General features: G+C 39.8%; 1 protein-coding gene across 1 annotated transcript in view; it reads right to left on the bottom strand.

The window, feature by feature from the left end:
* Window positions 1–15,323: 15,323 nt before the first annotated feature.
* Window positions 15,324–21,221, bottom strand: part of DPP6 (dipeptidyl peptidase like 6) — a gene marked incomplete at both ends in the record, with an annotated part of 250,083 nt that continues 244,185 nt past the window's right edge. The window contains 6 exons of the mRNA XM_081346284.1: window positions 15,324–15,470; window positions 16,473–16,546; window positions 16,696–16,768; window positions 18,278–18,339; window positions 19,815–19,926; window positions 20,920–20,974. Of these exons, the coding sequence (XP_081202410.1) occupies window positions 15,324–15,470; window positions 16,473–16,546; window positions 16,696–16,768; window positions 18,278–18,339; window positions 19,815–19,926; window positions 20,920–20,974 (523 nt within the window). The remainder of the gene's footprint in view (window positions 15,471–16,472; window positions 16,547–16,695; window positions 16,769–18,277; window positions 18,340–19,814; window positions 19,927–20,919; window positions 20,975–21,221) is intronic.

A 21,221-nucleotide genomic window follows, 5' to 3' on the forward strand; every position in this document is an offset into this window, starting at 1 on the left:
ATTCTCTCTTAGATTTCAAACTTATATAAATTTTACATTCCTCATCCAAATCTTTTCCCACCTCCCACTACTTGGCTGTAAGTACGTTGTGAAAGTTCCATAGACTTCTGCTGATCTTGTTCTTTTATCTTTTTTGATCGTTTTAAAGCAGCACGCGTCACCCTCTGTTCTCTGGGATCATCCAAAAGTGTTATAACTTGATCTCCTCCAGCACCATTCTCCTCTGTCTGTCCATCTTCAGCCTCTTGATCTTCTCCTTCTCCAGATCCCTTTGCAGCTTCCAGAAGTGTTAATGGGGTTGCTTTTAAAACATTATTGTAAAAATCACGCGCTTGCATCACAGTAACCAAACGGTACCTTTTACCTTCATACATCACCATCAACCCAGCTGGAATCTCCCATCTGAACCTTATATCTCGTTGCTTGAGCTCTTGCACCAGAAATGTAAAATCCTTCCTTCTCCTTAAAATCTTTGGAGGAATTTCTTTTAGAACCAGAACTTCTTGATCAGCAATCACGACTTTAGTATCATAGGCAGCTTGTATAACTTCATCTCTAATTTCCCTTTTTGCAAAATAAACCACCACATCTCTAGGCAGCTTTCTCTGTCTAGCAATCCATGAGTTCACACGATACACTTTATCCATGCCTCCTTTTATTTCAGATGCTGGCTGATTCAATACCACTTCGAGAGCCTCAGAAACCAGCTGTTTTAAATCTTCCTTAATATTCTCCTTTAAACCTCTAATTCTAATGGCAAACTGCATCTGGAAATATTGAGCAAGACTTAATTCTCTATCCATTTTGTCTCTTAAATCTTCATTCTCCAATACTTTTGCTTCTAATATAGCATTCTTTTGAGTCAAATCTTTGACTTTTTCATCCAAATCTTCCACACATTCAGCCACTTTATACACTGAAGACAAAATGTCTACCTTCATCACGCTGATCTTCTGTTCCATCCTCTCTTCTATTCTCTCCTCCAATTTCTCCAATTTCTCCTCCATCTTTGCAAATTTATCATCCATTGATTGATTAATTGATTCCAAAAGTTTATCCAGAGCATCTCGTAAGTCCTTCGATGTCACTACATCAGGAGGATGTAATGCCTGCAATGATGATTGTTGCACCGGGGAAGTTCCAGCACTCCTAAGAGTTTTAGGGGGAGGTTTAGCCGCCATCTTTTACTTTCGATTGTGACGCACTTTCACTTAGAGTTTAAAAAAATCCATCAAGCTCGAGAGTAGAATAAAATAGTCCCCTTCACCTTTTCCTCTTGTACCGCTCTGCCTGCTCTTTTTATTCCATAGTCCTTCCTTCAGGCAGGGGTGGTCGCAGACGCCTGGCTCTGCTCCATAAAGTCAGGAGCAGAGGCGCTGGCCAGCTGGGAGCGACCCAGGCTACGGGGGAGTTCGATCCTTCGGCCGCCCAAGCTGCGAGCTCAGGCGGCCCCGGAGAACTCAACCCCTACCTGGGGCCTCACCCCCTCCTCTTCTCCCGAGGAGGGGGCTTCAAATTTGCCCGAACAGCTGATCGGCGCTGTTTTGGGCGAAAAAAAACTCAGCTGAGCCGCGGGCAGCCCGGGAAGGCTGTCTCCATCGCCGTGGAGCCACCGGAAGTCGGTGCCTTTGCAATTTTGAATGGTCATTAAATTAATAGTGGTAAGTCAAGGATTACCTCTAAACTTACGTTTGCAATTTTATTGCAATTTTCTGCAATTGCCATAAACATGTACATTGTCATAACATTCAGTTTTGTCTGCTTTAGAAGTAGAAGACTAGAAAACAACAGCTACAAATCCTAATTATATTTTGATTATTGTGTCAATCCATGTCATATGGACATCAAGTTGTCTCATTTCAGAAAGACAGAAGGCGAAAAAATGTTCTACTGACAATGAATCCTGTATTACGTAGAAATGCTGAAACCTGCAAACTTTTCTCTGTGCTGGATATGCAGATGGTCAAAATGACAAGGAACTGAACACTAAACAAAACATCTCCCACCACTGTTTTTGCTAACGTCCGTGTAGTTTAAAGAATATAATACCAATGACAGCCTAGTCTGAGAAAAATGATTGGGTGATTCTAATAAGTTACTCAACTAGTCACAAAGACCTGACAGGTTAGGCTGCATTAGACAGCAGGATTTTTCATCAGTTGCACCAAATCAGATTAGATTATTTATTTTATTTATTTTATTTTATTAGACTTATATACCACCCCTCTCCCGTAGGACTCAGGGTGGTTCACAAGGTTTTCCAAAAACAATACAGCAAATTACAAAAAATTAAAAACAATTAAAATGATTACATTAACCTTGAAATAAAACCCCCAATTAAAATACAATTGAAACCCCAGTTAATACTGTCAGTCCAGGCCAGAAAGCTCAAAGAGCCAGGTCTTCAGGTCTTCTTTCTCAACCTTTGCCACTTGAAGGCCACTAGAGATTCTGGTGCAACAATGCTAGCTGTGGAATTCTGGGAGTTGAAGTCACACATCTTGAAGTAGCCAAACAGTGGATTAATCTATTTTCTTGCTACTGACTGACACTTCATTATTGTCTCACTATATCTAAGGAATGGTTTGAGTTGAGTTAATCCTTAGTTTTCAGGAAATCATTAATTCAGGTAAAGACAAGTCTTAAAGAATTTGTTTCAGACTTCTTCTCACAAGTCTGAAAAAAATTCTTTAAGACTTGTGAGAAGACCTGAAAAAAAATGGGCTGTTTTTGTTTTAATAGTTGAGAACCACTCTGCTCATAGGAGGAACAAAGCACTTCATTCTGGAACAATGTCCAGTGGTAGTAAAAAATGTTCAGTGTGTGTGTGTGTGTGTGTGTGTGTGTGTGTGTGTGTGCGCACACACACACACACACACACACACACACACACACACACACACACACACACACAGAGAGAGAGAGTGAACAGATGGGAGACCTACAGGAAGCTAAATTCCTATCAGGAAAAGCTGTGGAGAATGTCACAATTTCCTTTTTCTTTCTGAAAAAAACCCCCTCTGCTGAGGTGCTAGGAAAACATCTATAATAATGTAAACTAAGAAAATGAGTGTGCAAAGAATATCAATAGAAAAATAAAAATGTGGAATATTCATGGAAAAAAATCAACTTAAACATTTTTAGTCATTTGAATAGGTTGAAGTTAAAGACACCCAATTTGGCTTTTGCTGCCATCTTGTGCCTAAAATTATTTTGTTCGAAAAATTGAATTTACTGATTCATTGGCTATTGACACTGGTATTTTATTCTGAAATATAATGTTCTATTGTTTAACGCGTGATATCCATTTTTATTACACCAACCCTCTTCTCTATACAAATAATCTGTATTAAATAATTGAATTTTGGAGTCGTGATATTGTTTTTTTCCCCACTTTGATTTTAGTTGGCAAAATCTTAATGTGTCAGTATTTAAATAGAAATTATTGTTACTGCGTGGCAGATATGAAAAGTGACTGTTAGTCATTGACTTAGTTCAGTTAGCTGTCAGCATTAAGGAAAGCTTGGTTGCTCTCAAGGCTAAAAAGTCAAGACTATTATCTGCTTGGGGTAAAACCTGTATATTCAACTTCATATTTAGAGATTTGCTTTTCACAGATTTCATTATGCAAAGTCCTAGTTCTTGGAAAGGTAGGAAGGAAGAGAAGGAAGGAAGAAGAGGGTGGCCAGCAGCAATATGGATAGATTCAGTTACAATGATGATGGGCACACCGTTGGAAGAACTGAAGAACCAAGTTGGGGATAGACCCTCCTTGAGAAGATCTAAGTCATCACTTAATCTCTCCACAAAAATGGGACTTTTTAAAAATCCCCCAGGCAGAGTAAATTGCCTGCCTTTGAATGCCGAGATGTTGGATCTTCTTCAAGCTCAAACTGCTTTGCCAAATTCTTACCAAGACGTTGAAAGTGAGACAAAAGAAGAGACTAGACAATCACTTGTCTGAAATGCTATAGGGTCTCCTGCTTGAGCAGGGGGCTGGACTAGAAGACCTCCAAGGTCCCTTCTGGCTCTATTCTATTCTACAACCCTTCCTGGTGATTTCTTTTTGCCTTCACTTGAAAGTAGAGATTTTCCCTCCCATTGTCAAGAATATATCTATTATCGGCCAGTTTGAGGACAGGGCAGGGGGCAGGGCAAGGCAAGGCAGAAAGAGATGCAACTTTCCTGGCTACCAGATTCTCCTTCTTAACTTCTCTAAGTTGGATTTTCCTGGCTTTGGGGTGATATGGCCTAGTCCTAGGGCAGGGGTAGGCAACCTTGGCTCTTTTATGACTCGTGGACTTCCAACTCCCAGAATTCCTGAGCCAGCATGGCTCAAGCTTGAAAACCTCTCCCTTTCCCCTCAGCATGGCTGGCTCAGGAATTCTGGGAGTTGAAGTCCACGAGTCATAAAGCGGACTAGGCCTAGGCCAGGGGTAGGCAACCTTGGTTCTTTTGTGACTCATGGACTTCAACTCCCAGAATTCCTCAGCCAGCATGGCTCAGCTTGGAAACCTCTCCCTTTCCCCTCAGCATGGCTGGCTCAGGAATTCTGGGAGTTGAAGTCCACCAGTCATAAAAGCCAAGGTTGCCTACCCCTGTCCTAAGGAATGGTTTTCCGTGACCAAGTGTCCCTTCCTTAAACCTGCCCCCAGTGACGATATAGCATCAGATTTAAAGAGTTTGCAAAATTACTGCTGTGATGGTTATTTTTGCAGTTTCTAGTTTTAAAACTTGTAATTTGAACCTTCCAGATATTAGTTGACATATGGAATTCTGTTCATTTGGGTGTCTCCTCTCAACATGTCTTGGAAAAAAAAAACATTTTATGTAGGCACAAGTTGCTTATTTTTAAATAATGTCTTTAAAAACATATTTTGTACTATGCTGGGTTTCTGCTGTCTGCAGGATCGTGATGCCAGGGAATCCACCTATCAACTCTTTAATCTTCTCCCTATACCCGCATTTGTGACTGACCTTTACTTAGTCGGGTTTTTTTTAAATATGTGTCAGGTTTTCTCAAGACAGTCTGTTGGGGAAAAATATATTTATGATACGCTCTTTATCAATTGCCACTCACTTGGGACAGTGTTTTTCAAATTTGTGTGGATTTTAAGTCCCAGAATTCCTCAGCTGGCATTCAATTCAGTGGATTGAAGTCTACATATCTTCAGGTGGCCAAATTGGAAAAAAACACTTAATGGGAGAGGCTCCCTTTTCAAATTAACAATCTTGAAACTATCTTGGCACTATGTACATTTTTTTGCAGGATCTTCTTGTTTTAATTTTATAGTTAATGGCTCTTTTCCTAGTTCAAAGGCTTGTTTCAACATAGATCCAGTGGCATTAATCACTGAACTCCAATTTGTGGTGTACTACAAGGCTGTTTGTAGTTGTGGTTGTTGACATGTCAATAGTATGCAGGGTCCAACCTTTGCAGTATTTCAGGTTTTGTATTTTATCTCTCATGATGTTTTGGCATCCTGCCTTCCAAATTCCACAAGATGTCAAAACAGTAACTCCAGAATCTCACAAGATATTGTGATCTCATGATTTTTTGGCATTTGCGCACACAGGAAAGCATACAGATAATGTGGAAAAATATTGGCATAGTCTGTAGAAGAATGGGTTCATGTGTATCCACTAAAAGAACATTGAAAGATGGGTGGACTTCAACTCCCAAAAATCCTCAACCAGCATAGTGGCTGGGGAATTCTGGGGGTTGAAGTTCTTCCTGTTGAGGTTGCAAAAAATATATAGCTTACTTCAATAAAGGACAGTTCTAGTCTTCCTTGTCAAAGAACTGACAATTATGGCATTTTAAACTGAGGTTTTCCTCTGTACTTTTGTGGCTTGTCAGCCTCCCAAGGTTATATATTTAAGATGGGGGGGTGGCCACACAAATGTACCTAAGTACAAAAGGAACCTTTGTTTAGAAAAGAAATCTGTAGTGAGTGGTTTTGAGCACTAGGAGGAGCCATGTCTATGTTCAGGTTATATTGGCAAAAAGGGAAAAAGGATTCCTATTTGCTTTATATCCTTAGATGCTTGGCTGGGCATCTAAGATGGAGTGAAGAAAAGAGAAAGCTTAAGTCACCCTGATGGCTGTAGCCATAAAACTAATCTATCATCATAAGCACATTGATGAATTGCTCTCCCTTGTAGAGCATTCAGTGCAGAAACATCTAAAAAGTCAGTGACAGGGACAACAGAGGATAGGGCAGAGACTTTTTATGCCCTATGTGTAAGGGAATGGGGGAATGACCTTAAGAGACAGGAGGAAGAGCCGCAGATATATGTAAGAAGGGGTAGGAGAGACGGTTCTTCTGCGTAAACATCTCAAAAAGACCCTTTCTAGTTCCTCAGGCTGTAAAGGCGAGATGGAAGAAGTGTATTTTCAGATTTGCAAGATTTTGTAAATGTTACCTTAGAATAAATTTACAGCTAGTACTCCTGGGTGTGCTTCTTGTTTGGAATACCTGGCAAGGCTGACACCAAGCCTGGAGCATTTGCAAACAAATGGGTCAAAACAGGCAAAATGGCAGCTGTGCAATTATAATTAAAGCCCTCCCCCTTTTGCACAGGGTGTGTGGGCTTCCTTTGCTATGCTGTAAGGGCCATCTGGCCTGATTTGACCTCCCCTTCAGATGCCAATGCTGGAGCTACTTGGCAGTATGAGGCAATGATTGAAATGTGGCTAGTCCTGAATTTAGGGCTATAATGGAATTTCTGTCTCAGATGTTCATAACCTGAGGCATATGCCTGACTGATCCAATTTTACAAGCTTGTTCTGCAGGGGTTATTAACTGAATGCTGTGGTTGTAAAACAATCGCTTTGGTCATAAAGTGAATCTATGCATTCCTATGGGTACTTTTGCTTGAAACAGGCTGGAAAGTGGCAAAAAAAGGTTACCAAACGAGATCACATGACCACACAATGCTGCAACCGGCCATAAAAGTGAGACGGTTGCCAAGTGCCCAGAATGCGATCATGTGACCAGTATGGGGTGTGTATGTGTGCTGTTGGAACCAAATTTGGTGAGTTTGTCGAAACTTAAAAAAGTTGCTAGATGGTTAAATGAGGACTGCCTGTACCGAAGGTACATCAGAGAAACTTGAATTCCAGTTCTTTTTCATCTACAAATCTTTACTGAGTGAACTGAGTTTTCATGAGAGCAGCGTTCCAATATCTTAGGGGTTGCCACAAAGAAGAGAGAGGGAGTCAAGGCAGGACAAGAAGCAACGGATGGAAACTAATCAAGAAGAGAAGCAACCTAGAACTAAGGAGGAATTTCCTGACAGAACAATTAACCAGTGGAACAACTTGCCTCCAGAAGTTGGTGGGTGCTCCATCCCTGGACGTTTTGAAGAAGAGACTGGACAGCCATTGGTCTGAAATGGTACAGGGTTTCCTGCCCAAACGGGTTGGACTAGAAGACCTCCAAGGTCCCTTCCTACTCTGTTATTGTTATTCATTCTCCTTCAGTCACATTATCTTACAGATTTAGTAGGTGGGACAGAGAAACTACCAAGTGTCCCAAGTTCTTCTGGGCAAAAGATGGGATTAAAACAAAAATTGCTACTATGGGTAATCCTTGTTCGTAGTCCAGCCCCATAGTTCATTTAGTGACTGTTCAAAGTTACAATGGCACTCGAAAAAGTGATTTATGACTGCTTTTCACATTTACAACTGCAGTATCCCCACGATTGTGCGATCAAAATTCGGATGCTTGGTAACTGGCTTGCATTTAGGATGGTTGCAGTGTCTCTGTGTCATGTGATTGCTTTTTGCAACCTTCTGACAAGCAAAGTCAACGGGAAAGCCAGATTCACTTAACAACCATGTTAATAACAACTGCAGTGATTCACTTAACAACTGTGGGAAGGAAGGTCATAAAATAGGGCAAAACTGATTTAACAGCTGTCTTACTTAGCACTGGAAATTTTGAGCTCAGCTGCAGTTATAGGTTGAAGATTATCTGTACACATTCTCTTGTTTTCAACCCTATATCTATAAGAGAGGGACCCAAAGGTGCTTTTTCAGGAGGCAACTGGACTTCCTTGTTTTTGAAGACGTTTTGCTTCTCATCCAAGAAGCTTCTTCAGTTCTGACTGGTGGGGAATGGAAGATTTATACCGTCTGCAAGGAGTATAAATCCTTCCATTCTCCACCCTCCAGTCAGAGCTGAAGAAGCTTCTTGGATGAGAAGTGCAACATCTTCAGAGAAAAACAAGGAAGTCCAGATGCCTCCTGAAAAAGCACCTTTGGGACAACCATGTTCTGGATGACTGAGAATCTCCACAGACATAAGAAAGGGACCCAGCCATTCTGGCACTCACTGATACGCTCCTTGTAGGCCTCAGGGGTGCTAAATTACCTCAACAAAATGAAGATAGAGCTGAAGAATATCAGGAAGCACAGGAAGTGACAGGTCCAAGCTGATGTCCGCACAGAAGAGGCCAGATGAGCCCCATTGCCAGCAAATTCTCCATTCCTACATTAGACAGTATTTCTCAACCTTGACAACTCTTAAGATGTGTGGGCTTGAACTCCCAAAATTCCCCAGCTAGCTACTGATTCTGGAAGTTTCCACATTGTAAAGTCATGGAGACTGAAAAACTCTGATATAGATGATGTAGATTTTGCAAGATCTCTGATTGACCAAGAAAGGTCTTTCTTTTCCTAAGATCTCTATGGTATTCACATAGCATAATAGGCGTAATCAGATACAGTTAGTCTTCAAGTTATGATGGAACTTGAACCCCTATTTTTGTTGCTAAGTGAGGTAGTTGTTAAATGAATTTTCCCCCATTTTACAACCTTTCTTGCCACAGTTTTAAATGAATAACTGCAGTTGTTTAAGTTAGTAACACGATTAAGTGACTCTGGCTTCCCCCACTGACTTTGTCAAAAGGTGATCACATGACCTCAGGACGCTGCAACCGTCATAGCTATGAATCAGTTGCCAAATGTCCACATTTTGATCACAAATGACCTGGGGATGCTGCAAAGGTTGTAAGTGTGAAAAGTGGTCATAAATCAGTTTTTTTCAGTGCTGTTGTAACTCAATGGTCACTAACTGAAAGGTTGTAATTCGAGGATTATCTGTACACTAAATCACCATACAGTCTGCTATATTTGACAGGTTTATGGACAACAGGCACAGACTTAGAGGTAGGCAGTTTCTGGTTGAATATTAGGAAGAACCTGTGAGTAATAAGAGTAGAATTATGGCTCTACAGAACCAAGGATCTCCACTCTTTATGTTCAAATGGAGACTGTACAGGGTGTGTTAAGGAATCTTATGTTGCGCCCCTCCACAGAACAGGAGTTTGGATTCAAAGACCTTTCCCAACTTAGAGATACTATAGTCTAATATAAATATATTTTAATATAGTCTGCACAAATCCATCCTAAATAAGGATTGGGTGGCCCTCACCAGAAGAAAGGACCAACAACTCCATGTTAATGTCATGTTAATGTCCAATGAATGGACAATTGATTATTGCCCTGTTTATCGAGTCTGTATAGCTGAAAGCAGCACTTTAATTTCCATGAGGGTTTTCTTTTCTCTAAATTAGTGTTTTTCTAACAGGACATAGAAATGCAGTCAAAAATCACTGTCAGATCCTTGATCTACAATTGAAACCTTCCTGGCAAGCCTGATTAAGTCCGACAGTGGGCTCTTGTTGTTCCTGACAAAACAGCAGGAATAAAATTAAATGAATGGGGGCTTTCTGTGGCCAGAACGGTGATATTAATAAGTGTCACGCTGAGCTTGGTGCCCAGGCAGATGCATAATTTATCGAGCTTTATAAATATCAAAACATGCCACAGCTGTTAGGAGTTTTCAGTGCAAAACCCACAAATATTGCTTTAATTATTCAGCAGCTCAACTTAGCAGAAAACAGTTTCCTGCGCTGGAATTAAAAATAAGACATGGTTGCATCAGATCTTCAGAACCAGTTGATGGACTATGAGACGTATTAGGATGGAGTATCTAAAGGTAAGATCTGAAGAACATGGTTGACCCACTGTCCTGGCATTTCCTGAAAAACGGCTAACATAAATAGACAGAAGTGGAACAACTTAAAATATTTGAACTATTATCAATGAGGGAGAAAAGCAAACATTTCTAGTGCAGTTAAATCCAATATTCAATAAAGGTCCTTGACTTATGACTGATTACTTAGTTACGGTGAACATTCCTGGTGCTGAAGTTCTTTGGTGCTTAGCTAACCAATATTTACAGTCATTTGCAGCATCCTGCAGTCGCATAACTGCTGTTAGTAATGGCTTTCTGAAACCTGATATTTATTTCTAGTTTTCAGCAAAATTCACCCATCGTGGTTCTCTTATCTTATTGATTCACAACAACTACAGCGGGCACTTAATGACTGTGGTGGTTGCTTTATAACTGCTACATCTGCTTAATGATCTCAGAAAAGGTAGTAAAATCCAGTGGGTCATGTGGGTGAACCAATTTACGACTATCCTGACTTATGACTGATGGGCAGATTCCATTTACTGTTGTAAATTGAGGACTACTTCTAAGTAGAATTCTTAAACTTCAACTGTCCACAATATTCACTTTTCTACATCTACGGAATTTCAGAATTCTGAGGAACTCCACTTAGTAAACGTTGGAGATCAATCCAAAGGTGTTTTTTTCAAGAGGCAACTGGACTTCCTTGTTTTTCTTTGAAGACGTTTCGCTTCTCATCCAAGAAGCTTCTTCAGTTTGAAGCAAAACGTCTTCAAAGAAAAACAAGGAAGTCCAGCTGCCTCTTCAAAAAGCACCTTTGGGACAACGGTGACCTGGATGACTGAGAATCTCCACAGATGTTGGAGATCAGCCACACTTTCTAAACAAGAAACTTGCACAATATTTGTTTTGAAATCATGGTTTCTTTACTTAGGGGTACTATTTTTCCTGCCCATCACCTCCCTAAAAAGAGAAAATGAGAGAGGCACTGCTTCAAACGTATTCAGTTTTCTTCAGTATAAATCCAATCAAATATTTGCAGCTCAGAGTTGAAATCAGGGGTCCTTGGGGCCCTCTGAGTTTGGATGTTTTCTTTCTTTTCTAGGTAACAAGATGATATTACCTTCTTTAGAGAGAAATGTTTGCAAGAAAACAACCAAACTCAGAGAGCACCAAGGACTTCCTACAGATTTTCTGTTATGTTGCCTCATTTCCCCTCCCCCCCACACACAATTAACCATGCATCCCACAACTCTTGTTAGCTATTCTTATCCAGCTGTTCCTTAACTCACTACTTTGTGTTGTTTTTAAATTGAAACAGACCTGGAACAAAAGCCATGAACTGAATAGACCAGGTTGGCAATTCAGCATGAAACATAGCTTAAGATAACTGGCTAACCTTTGGCTCTATAAACACAGCCTGGAAAAGGATCCTGAGCTCTTAGCCTTTAAAGGATATTAAGATAATGTATGTGGAATTTAAAAAGAGACAGAATATCACTGCAGCAGACATGGAGAAAGATTGTTGTTTATTCCCACCAGGGCAGAAGAACGTCTCATTCATCTCAATGTAGATCAAGGGATGGTGGTAGAAGGCAGAGATTGGCCACGACAGACCCTGTTCAAGGGCAGCCGATCTGTCTTCATGGCTTTCTGATTGTAGAAACAGAGACCCTGCAGGCAGTAAGGAAGTTGGGAGGGGGGGGGCTCCCATGTCAGATGCTGGTCAGAGTTTGACTTTGGAGGGTGAAATCCAATTAACCTTCTTGAAATTGTAATGTGTGCTGTGAGTGACTCTCTAAAGAGCCAGTAGGGAACATTATGAATGAAGGGAAAAGGGATTTGATCACGTGGCATGGGTGAAAATGCAAATGACACGTACAAATTGGAACAAAGAGAACGTATATGGGAGATGGAGAAAGGTAACGAGAAATAAATGCCTGAAAAAGGAGGAAAAGAATATTTTTAGGAAGAATTTCTTATGCTTATATCATGGGAGAAAGACTCTGAAGGACAGAGTTAAGCTCCACAGAGGGTAGAGTGGAATATGGATTGAGGGAAATAAATTCTTGAATATTGACAAGTGGGATGAAGGACATCCTAGAGATGGGTTGTGAAGCATTCCTTTGCTGTTATCTAGTGTCTAATTTGGGACCACTCAGCCTTCTTGGTTTGGTTAATAGGAACTGTAGTTCCTATTGTATTGTTCCTACTGTAGTTAATAGTAACTGTAGGTGTCACATTTAGGGAGACAAGTTAAAATTGCAGGATGGTCCAAGTATTTCAGGCCAGATATTAATCTTCATATAAGTCAGCTCACAATTCTGGACTGCCAAAATCACTGATTTTGTTTTTCTTTCTTCTGATTGAACCTGATCTGTCTCATCTCTATTTACCTCCTTATGCTTTCACTGTCGTTCCTTCTCAAGCGTTACATACAAAACTGTAGAGTCCTTGGTGCTCTCTAAGCTTGATCATTTCTTGTAGACATTTCATTACCCAACTATGTATTATCATCAATGCTACTAGTTGGTCTGAAAGGTCTGAAAGAAAACAGCCAAGTTCAGAGAGCACTGAGGAATCACAGAATGATGATGTAATTGGCTTTGCATTTTGCCAATTCTGTATTTATGCGAAGGCAAAACTGAAACAGATCAAATATGGAATCTAATCATATGAAGAGCTGCCATCTATTCAGTGCCCTATATATAATCTGTGTCTGTCTGTCTGTCTGTCTCTCTCTTTCTATGTCAGTCTATCATCTATCTATTTCTATGTCAGTCTGCCTGTCTATCATCTATCTTAAAGAATAACTTTTTAAGCATGCTTTGGGTCATTTACACATGCAAATCCATATGTATCCCAGTCTTTTTCAATCTTTGGAATGGCCAGTTCATTTTGTTGGGAACATGGATCTAGTTCAATGGAATTGGGAGGTCAGTTGAAAAAAAATGTGCTTTTGAAAGAGACATCTCCCTCTCAGAGGTCAAGTGAAGATGGCTTGACTCCTTTTGGTCAATGATTAAAGGCTCGTCCCTTGATTAAGCTAATATTCAGCCCCTCCCTCACCAATTCAAACTATTTCATTCAGAGAAAGGAGAGAAAAAGGCTGGACAGAGCAACCATCCTTACAGAGAATCTTCTGAAGCTCACAATGAAGTTCAGAGACGTGCATTAGTTTACACCTACTTGTACAGTCATGCAGTTGTTAAGAAAGAGCAACCACAACAACCTAGATGGTAAAATAATGCTTTATTTCATGGATGAACAAACACTATTGTGCCACACCAGGCTTCTTGTTTACAAAATTTTATAAACAGAGCAGGGGATCGCCTCCTCTGGAGCAAAATCAGCTCAGGCATCCTGGCCTATAAGGTTATCGAAACCTGGACCCGTACCATTCACATGGTCTATTTGGCATTTGGCTGAAGGAATGGATTATTCTGCAATAGCTTTCTATATGACTCTTGATGCAGAGTAAACTATGAAAGGGGGGGAAATCAGTGAGATGCCTGATTCCCCCCCCTTGCCTTGGGGTTTGGTTTACTGGTGTATCTCCCACGAGGATCTAATTGCCACCAACAGCTAATAATCTCAACCTAAAATAAAGCAGAGACAGGAAAAAAAATCTGGATGAAGTACCGTATATCACCAATTCTCCTGCGGTCTTGGATTTGTGTTCTCTTACTAATACATGTAAAAATGCAGAAACCTGCATTGACATTCAAGCTGTCAAACACAGTAAAAAAGGAGCCACGGAGTTAATTTAGTCTGAATGAACACCTCTAAGGGGTCTTAATAAGCAAATAAGGGTTCTCACATGCACGTAGAACACAAGACATAAGAGTAAGAATAATCCAAATGGCTGGAGCAGAAGGGAACTTGACAAATCTTCGACTTACATTCCTTTTATACACAACAAAATGAAGTACACAATATTCATATATTGTACATTGGGTCAGAATAATTTACAGGGAGGAGCAGTCGCAAAGCAAAAGAAGAGAAGGAGGAGGAAAAGAGGAATTCAAGGAATGAAAATATAGATTGTGGGTAGTTTTGAACTATTTTAATCTTGTCTTTTCTGAACTCTAAGAAAGAAATGACAGGTCTGTTCAAAATTTCAGGGGAAAAAAAGCAAAGAAAAAAAAGGCAAACTTACAATGTCCCAACCTAAATTTTTATCATTACATTAACACAACGTATAGATAAGGCAGTGTGTTAGGACTAATTAAAAGCTGTGCAATATTATGAAGGTAACAGTATAAATGAAAGAAGCTATAGCTGTGGTAAAAGCAAGAGAAGCAATTCAAGAGAATATTCCTGCTCACTTGCTGATACAAGACACTCCAAGCACAATTAAGACATGATCTTTTGAGAGTAACTTCTCACATTTTCCCAATTCTGTCAATCCGCAACAATAAGGACTAGCAATTTGGGGATATTGTAGGATGACACTGTCATGCAGCTATTCCTGTCCCTCTTAAAAAGGACTTTTTTTAAAAAAAGCATGACAAAATATTGGTTAATACTGGACAATTCAAATCCATAAAGCTAAAGCATTAAAGGAACAGACAGGAAGAGTTCCAGAATATCTAAACAATTCTTAAGCCAGAACTCCTGTGGCTGTCTAAGCTTTGAAGGGGTTTTCTTAAAGCCAGAGCACATTGCAGCAACAAAGGTTTAGTAGTCCATGGCGGAAGTAAAAGGGGGGGGGGACAGCTAAAAACTATATACAGAAACACCTGTACAGTCAAGCTACAGCAGTGCTTTATACAAAAGAAAATGCCTGTATAACTGAGCAGTTCTGCAGCAAAGCCTAATTTCTTGGAAATGCAGAAGACAACAGGTAAACAACACACAATTTGGTACCCTCAAAAAATAATTGTGCTATAATCTTTATTCCATGGATGGTTCACTTTATAGGAAACAATGAGATGCTAAATAAGGGACCCCTAACATAGACAGAGGGTGGGTTTTACTCATATCTTGGACTTGCACTTGATCAGTACAAAGGGTTGCTGTGGGCATCTTGGCAAATTTGCCTTTGGGGTTCAGTTTCCTGATCAAGGATCTTTAATCAGAAATCACACGGCGGCCATTTTTGTTCATAGGGATGGGTTCTCAACAGCAACGTCTGCTGAGTTCCTCATGCTTAAATATTCTTCCGTTTGAGAAGGCAGGAGTTCCAATACCAGCGCCAGGACTGCTTTTCCATTTCACTTTTCTTAAATTCATGCTCACATAACACTCCTTTCATCAGGGAAGGGAAATCGGGAGGGTTTAGTTGCATATCTTTTTGAGAAGTCGCCTTGTGCTTCTTAGCACAAGCCCAGAAAGTTAATCTTCATCCTCGTCTTCTTTTGTGGAAACTGCTGGGACTTTGTCCGGGATGTTGAAACATTCCGCAAAGAAATTGACTATGGACTTGTACAGGTGCTGCTCCAGGGTTGGGCTGTTGAAGTAGTGACCTTCGTCAGGGTAGATCTGCCAAGGAAAGGGTCATGGTTGAGACGGGTCTCATATCTTTGGGAAGGGGGGTGGGGTGCGTCTTCTCCCAAAAAACAAAATGGCTCCCCTTGTTTACATGTCTAATGCATACTAAAAAGGGGGTGGGATTTCAATCAAGCAGTGGAGGCCCTTAACTTGATTTTTTGGATTTTCATCCGAAAGTCCCTGTTCAAAGCCTGAGGATGATCAATTACTCACAATTATGAGCTGGGATGGGATATGCAGTGCAAAGAAGGTTTATATACAAGTAGTCCTCAAATTTTAAAATGCTAAATCCTTTAATGTTGTTTTGTACTAACGTGAGAAAAGGAAATGATGAATTTCCCAAAATTACAGCTTGTAACAGTAGTTTGGGTGAATTCTCTAAAACAATTAGAGAAAACCAAGACCCATGGGAGAAGAGGTGAAAAATACCAAGATGGCAGCTGCATAGTACCAAACCTCATTTTCAATTGTTTGACATACCCAACTGTGTGGAGACTCCTATTGGCCATACTCAGTTCTGAAGCAAAATATTTTTTTAAAAAATAATTAGTATCCTTTGTTATATGCCTTTATTACTTTTACACATAACTCAAGATGGTGGACACATCAAACAAACCTTTCTCCTCCTATTTTTCTCACGACAACCCTGTGCAGTGAGTTGGGCTGATGGGAGTGACTGACCCAAGGTCACCCACTGGCTTTCATGCCTAAGGCGGGACTAGAATTCAAGTCCCTTGGTGATTGGCTCAAACTCTCTTGGCTAGGGTGGGACTAGAACTCACAGTCTATTGCTTTCTAACCTGTTACCTTAACCACTAGACCAAACTAGCTTTAAAATCCTGTCAACTATAAACAATATACATATATCCATGTGCACATAGACACATACACACAGAGGGAGATGGAGAGGGAGGGAGGGAGGGAGAAAGAGAGAGAGAGAGAGAGAGAGAGACTCCATTTGTTTAAAAAAGTGATTGTGTGATAGCACAATACCTGCAAACTGTAATTAGCTTTTGTCCTAATCAGATGAGTGATGAACTCTGCAGTGTGCTGGAAGTGAATTTTCTCTGTAAAATTAGATTAAGGTAATTAAGTTCCAGGAAGTAAAGAATTGAATTACCAAAAAACCAAAACAAAATATTGTGAGTAAAATAAAGCTTTTCTTTTGCTTTATTTGTTTGGGGAGTGTCTATTGGCTTGGTTCACATAATCTTACCATCAGCTGTTGCATGGATGATCAAAAATTTTTGGTCTTTCACTGATGTTACTCGGTGAGAGAGTTTAGTGAGCTGAGAAGAGTGAAAGAAGTAATTTTCAATATTATAGACACTTTAAAAATCACCATAATCAATATAGCATTTAACATTTTATTTATTTATTTACCAAATTTGTATGCTACCCCTTACTGTCCTGAGTAAGAATTAGCTTTAACAGAATATTATTGTGCATGTTGTTTTGTGTATTACCCCCTTTTTTCTGATCTGTAAACACCTTTGTGATATTTATAGAAAGTAGAATATATTTTATGAAACTGTTAAATTGTTATTTCCACAGAAGATATTAGCTGTTGATACAATTCTACAGAGGAATTGTTGAATCTGTCATCTCTAGTTTGATATCTGTCTGGTTTGGTACAGTAACTAAACAGGACTGGTACAAACTTCAATGGATATTTAGGACTGCAGAAAAAATAATTGCAACCAGCCTGCCTTCTACAGAAGATCTGTATACTGCACGAACCAGAAAGAGGGCTGAGAAAATATCTAGAGAAATCTCTCTTCCTGGACATAAATTGTTTCAACTCCTTCCCTCCGGATGGCGTTATAGAGCATTGCATGCCAAAACAACTAGACATAGGGACAATTCCCCCCCCCCCCATGCCATCACTCTGCTAAATGCCTAATTCCCACATATTGTCTTATGCCTAAGGATATTTACCCTTGTAGTATAACTGTAGTATAACTGTAGTATTATTATTATCCTTATCTTCTTTACTACCCCCTCTTATTGATATCATTATTATGATTATTATTACTCTGTTGCTTTGCATGTGCATTGAGAGCTTCTGCACTGGGAACAAATTCTTATGTGTCTAATCACACTTGGCCAACATTGTATTGTATTGTATTGTATTGTATTATACTGTGCTGAACTGTACTCTACTCTGTTCTATTCTATTCTCTTCTGTTCTACTCTGTTCTACTTTTGCTCTAGTCTACTCTACTCTATTCTGCTCTGCTGTGCTCTATTCTCTTCCCCCTTTTATGTTTTTAGTATCTTTTTTATCTTCTTTTATTCTTATCTTTAAATGGATAAATAAATTATATCAGGAAGAATAAATATTTTTTTAAAAAAAGAAATAACATTTGGAAACCCCTTCCTTAATATTATGCTTTCATATTATTCTTTGATGTTGTCATGATTTCAATATGTTGTGATTATGCACTTTAGGATGTTATATCTTAAACAAAGTGGAAGGCAGTTTAAAGCATTGCTGGTTAATGACTGCAATAAACTAACTTACTACAGGTTTTGTCATTTGTTTCTTGATATATATTTTCACTCCTCAAATAATCAAAAATATAAAATACAAGATCCTATTTTGTCTGCAGATCAAATATAGATATTTGGAGAATATAGAATATGTTTGATCTGAAGAGAAGTTTATAAAATAAATAAATAAAGAATGCATTCTAACTACTGCCATCCCCATTGCCTACTCTTAAACAGCGTTGTGCTTAATAAATGAATAATTTATTAAATAACTAAGTAAATAAATCACAGTTAACCTGATTTACCTCATATATCTTATTACTGTCGAACCCTTGTAATCCCAAGTATCTTTCTGAAAAGGCTGAAGCTGAGGGAAGAAAAGAAAAAATATGAAATTTAAATTCAAAGTACTGATGCTAAACTTGGATGGCATTTTCTGTTTTTGGATCTTTGTCTTACAGGTTGAAAAATATACATATCTGGACCTATTATAATGTTAAAATATTCCATAGGCAGGACAGTTTTCTTAAATATGGCCTATGACTAGGGAATTTTCAGCCCAGGAAGATGATCTGGGCATTTTTGGCCTCAATCTTTTTCAAGGTTTTCCATTTTTTTATTTAGTTATTTTTATTCTTTATTTGCTACATCATCTCAATATCCTACAGCTATTCCTGCTGGGTGGAGTAAGAGACTTGGATTCCCAGAATCGTTTGGGAAGAGGGTAAAGAATTCTGGGTATTAAAAATACAACACATCCCAGAAGGTGATGGACCGAGAGAAGATTTTGAACAAAAGAATATGGTTAAACAACAAAGAAAGTTGTTGCACTGTTTTAGCATTATACCTTCCTTCCTTCCTTCCTTCCTTCCTTCCTTCCTTCCTTCCTTCCTTCTTCCAATTAATTTCCTTCCTTCCCTTCATCCCTCTTTCCCATCAACTTCCTTCCTTCCTTTTCTTGCTTGCTTCCTTCCTTCCTTTGCCCTGTCCTGTCCTTCCTTCCTTTGCCCTTTCCTGTCCTTCCTTCCTTCCTTCCTTTGCCCTGTCCTTCCTTCCTTCCTTTGCCCTGCCCTGCCCTGCCCTGTCCTTCCTTCCTTTGCCCTGTCCTGTCCTGTCCTTCCTTCCTTTGCCCTGTCCTGTCCTGTCCTTCCTTCCTTTGCCCTGTCCTGTCCTGTCCTTCCTTCCTTCCATCTCTCCCTCCCTTCTTCCTAGACCCCATATATTTTTTCAGTTACAATAATCTTCCTTCCTTCCTTCCTTTGCCCTGTCCTTCCTTTTCCTTCCTTCCTTCCTTCCTTCCTTCCTTCCTTCCTTCCTCCCACCCATCCTTCCTTCCTTCAAGGCATTCTCCTCCAAACCCAACAAAAAGGGGGGAGGGCTTCTCATCAGCAAAGCTGGAAAACATGAGCAGTCATTCAGTATCAAAACAGACTGATCATGAAAAAAGCATGAAGATTTGAGCCATATTTGTCTTCTTAGCACAGGATATTATCTTTTGAAATGTCATAGGTTTGCCTCAGATGGCTCTATCTTGTACTTAGTTCACCCAGTACTGCAAGCTGTTCAAAGCTAGCCAGATTTCTAAGGCATGCAGATGAACACTTATGGCTGCCTTCTAAAGTTCCAGTCAATTTCCTTATTCAGTAGCCTCCGCATCACATCCTTTTCTCAGCCAGAAACCTCCACCTTGGCATTTCACAGGCCTGGCCTGCATATTTTAATATTAATGTTTGTAACCTTAAGGAGTTGAAACCTGCTTTGTATAGCAGAATACTAAGATTCAAGGCCACGCAATGAAAAACCTGCTTTTATTCCTGTCAGCCCAACGAGATCCCTGTTTACCATATAATCTGAAGTCTGACAGTGGGGAAAGAGCAGCGCCACACAAGAAATTTGGCTCTTTATTTTCTTCTCCAGAAAAGTGGATGTATGAACTCAAGTAGCCACCATAATCCTGAGAGGCAAAAAAAAAGGAAAAGAGATGAAAGTGTGTGTGTGGGGGAAAATCAAGCAACTTGACATATGACTGTAATGAAGCCTGCCCATTAGGATTGTATGGCGGAACAGCTGGAATTTGAGTCAGTCACGCAACTGACCCAATTTTATGACCTTTTTTCCCCCCGCAGCAAATTGAATGAATGTGGCAGTCATAAAATTAATGCCACAGCCATTAAGTGAACTCATTGTTCACTATGACTCAGTTTTGATAAGAATTGGAAATAGCTTCTGGTTTTCAGGAAAAAATGGTCATGTGACTATGGAACGCTGTGAATGGCCCTAAACGTGCCCGTGATGCTGAGCGCCTGAAATGATGTGACCCTGGGAATGGGCCGGCCATCAGAACTGGTCGTAACTCTCTTTTTCCAAGTAGGTTGCTAAGCAATTGGTTGTAACTCAAGGACTTCCTTAACAGATTTCATCTCCATGTTCTCACTGACTTCTTTTTCATTTTGGGGAGATTCTGCTTCTACCCAATCCAAGGACACCAGAAATGGGCAGTTTGTTTTTCTCTGAGGCCTGACCCCCATAATTTTGGGAGACTCACCTGCGGGATTAGTGCTATAAGGGCTTTGTCTCAATGTAGTGGGGCAAAAACCATATCCTGCCCTGCAGCCCACTGGTATTCCCTATTGAACATCTTACAAACATCTGGAGGGGTGTGTCTTCCTTTTTTATTTTTTTGTAAATTTGGCATACATGTCCCTGTGTGTGTATATGGATACTTGTGGACAACATTTGAGGGCCACAACATTTTTCAGAAGTGATTTGCCATTCTAGTTGGGTTTGTGCCTAGGGTGGGACTAGAATTCATACCCACCACCCACCCCCGCCTTTCTATTCAACAACATCACAATGGCTCTCACAATAAACCTTAGACATAGTCAGTCCTGCAAACTACAGGTCAAAATCCTGGAGAAATAGCAGAAGCTGTTTCAAGGACACTCACCTTCCCAAACACAGCAATTCGAGTCTTATCAATAAACGTCTTTTCCAGCACTGCCCTGGGAAAAAAAACACAAAGAAAATAAGTTTATGTTCAAGCCGACTCCTGTTCACTATAGCAAGGCCCAGCTTTGCCTTGATACATAGAAGTACGAATTGCAAAAGGGAGAAATTACACTTGTACATTTGAGCTCCTGGGTAACCTTTTGGTTCAGTACTCAAACTGCCTCTCCAAAATTTAAAAAGGATATAATATTTTGAAATAAATCACTGCAAGAACATTGAGTATACAACTAGTCACTGATT

This window comes from Vipera berus (assembly GCF_964194415.1).
Source record: "Vipera berus genome assembly, chromosome: Z".
In the NCBI taxonomy this organism is placed as follows: Eukaryota; Metazoa; Chordata; class Lepidosauria; order Squamata; family Viperidae; genus Vipera; species Vipera berus.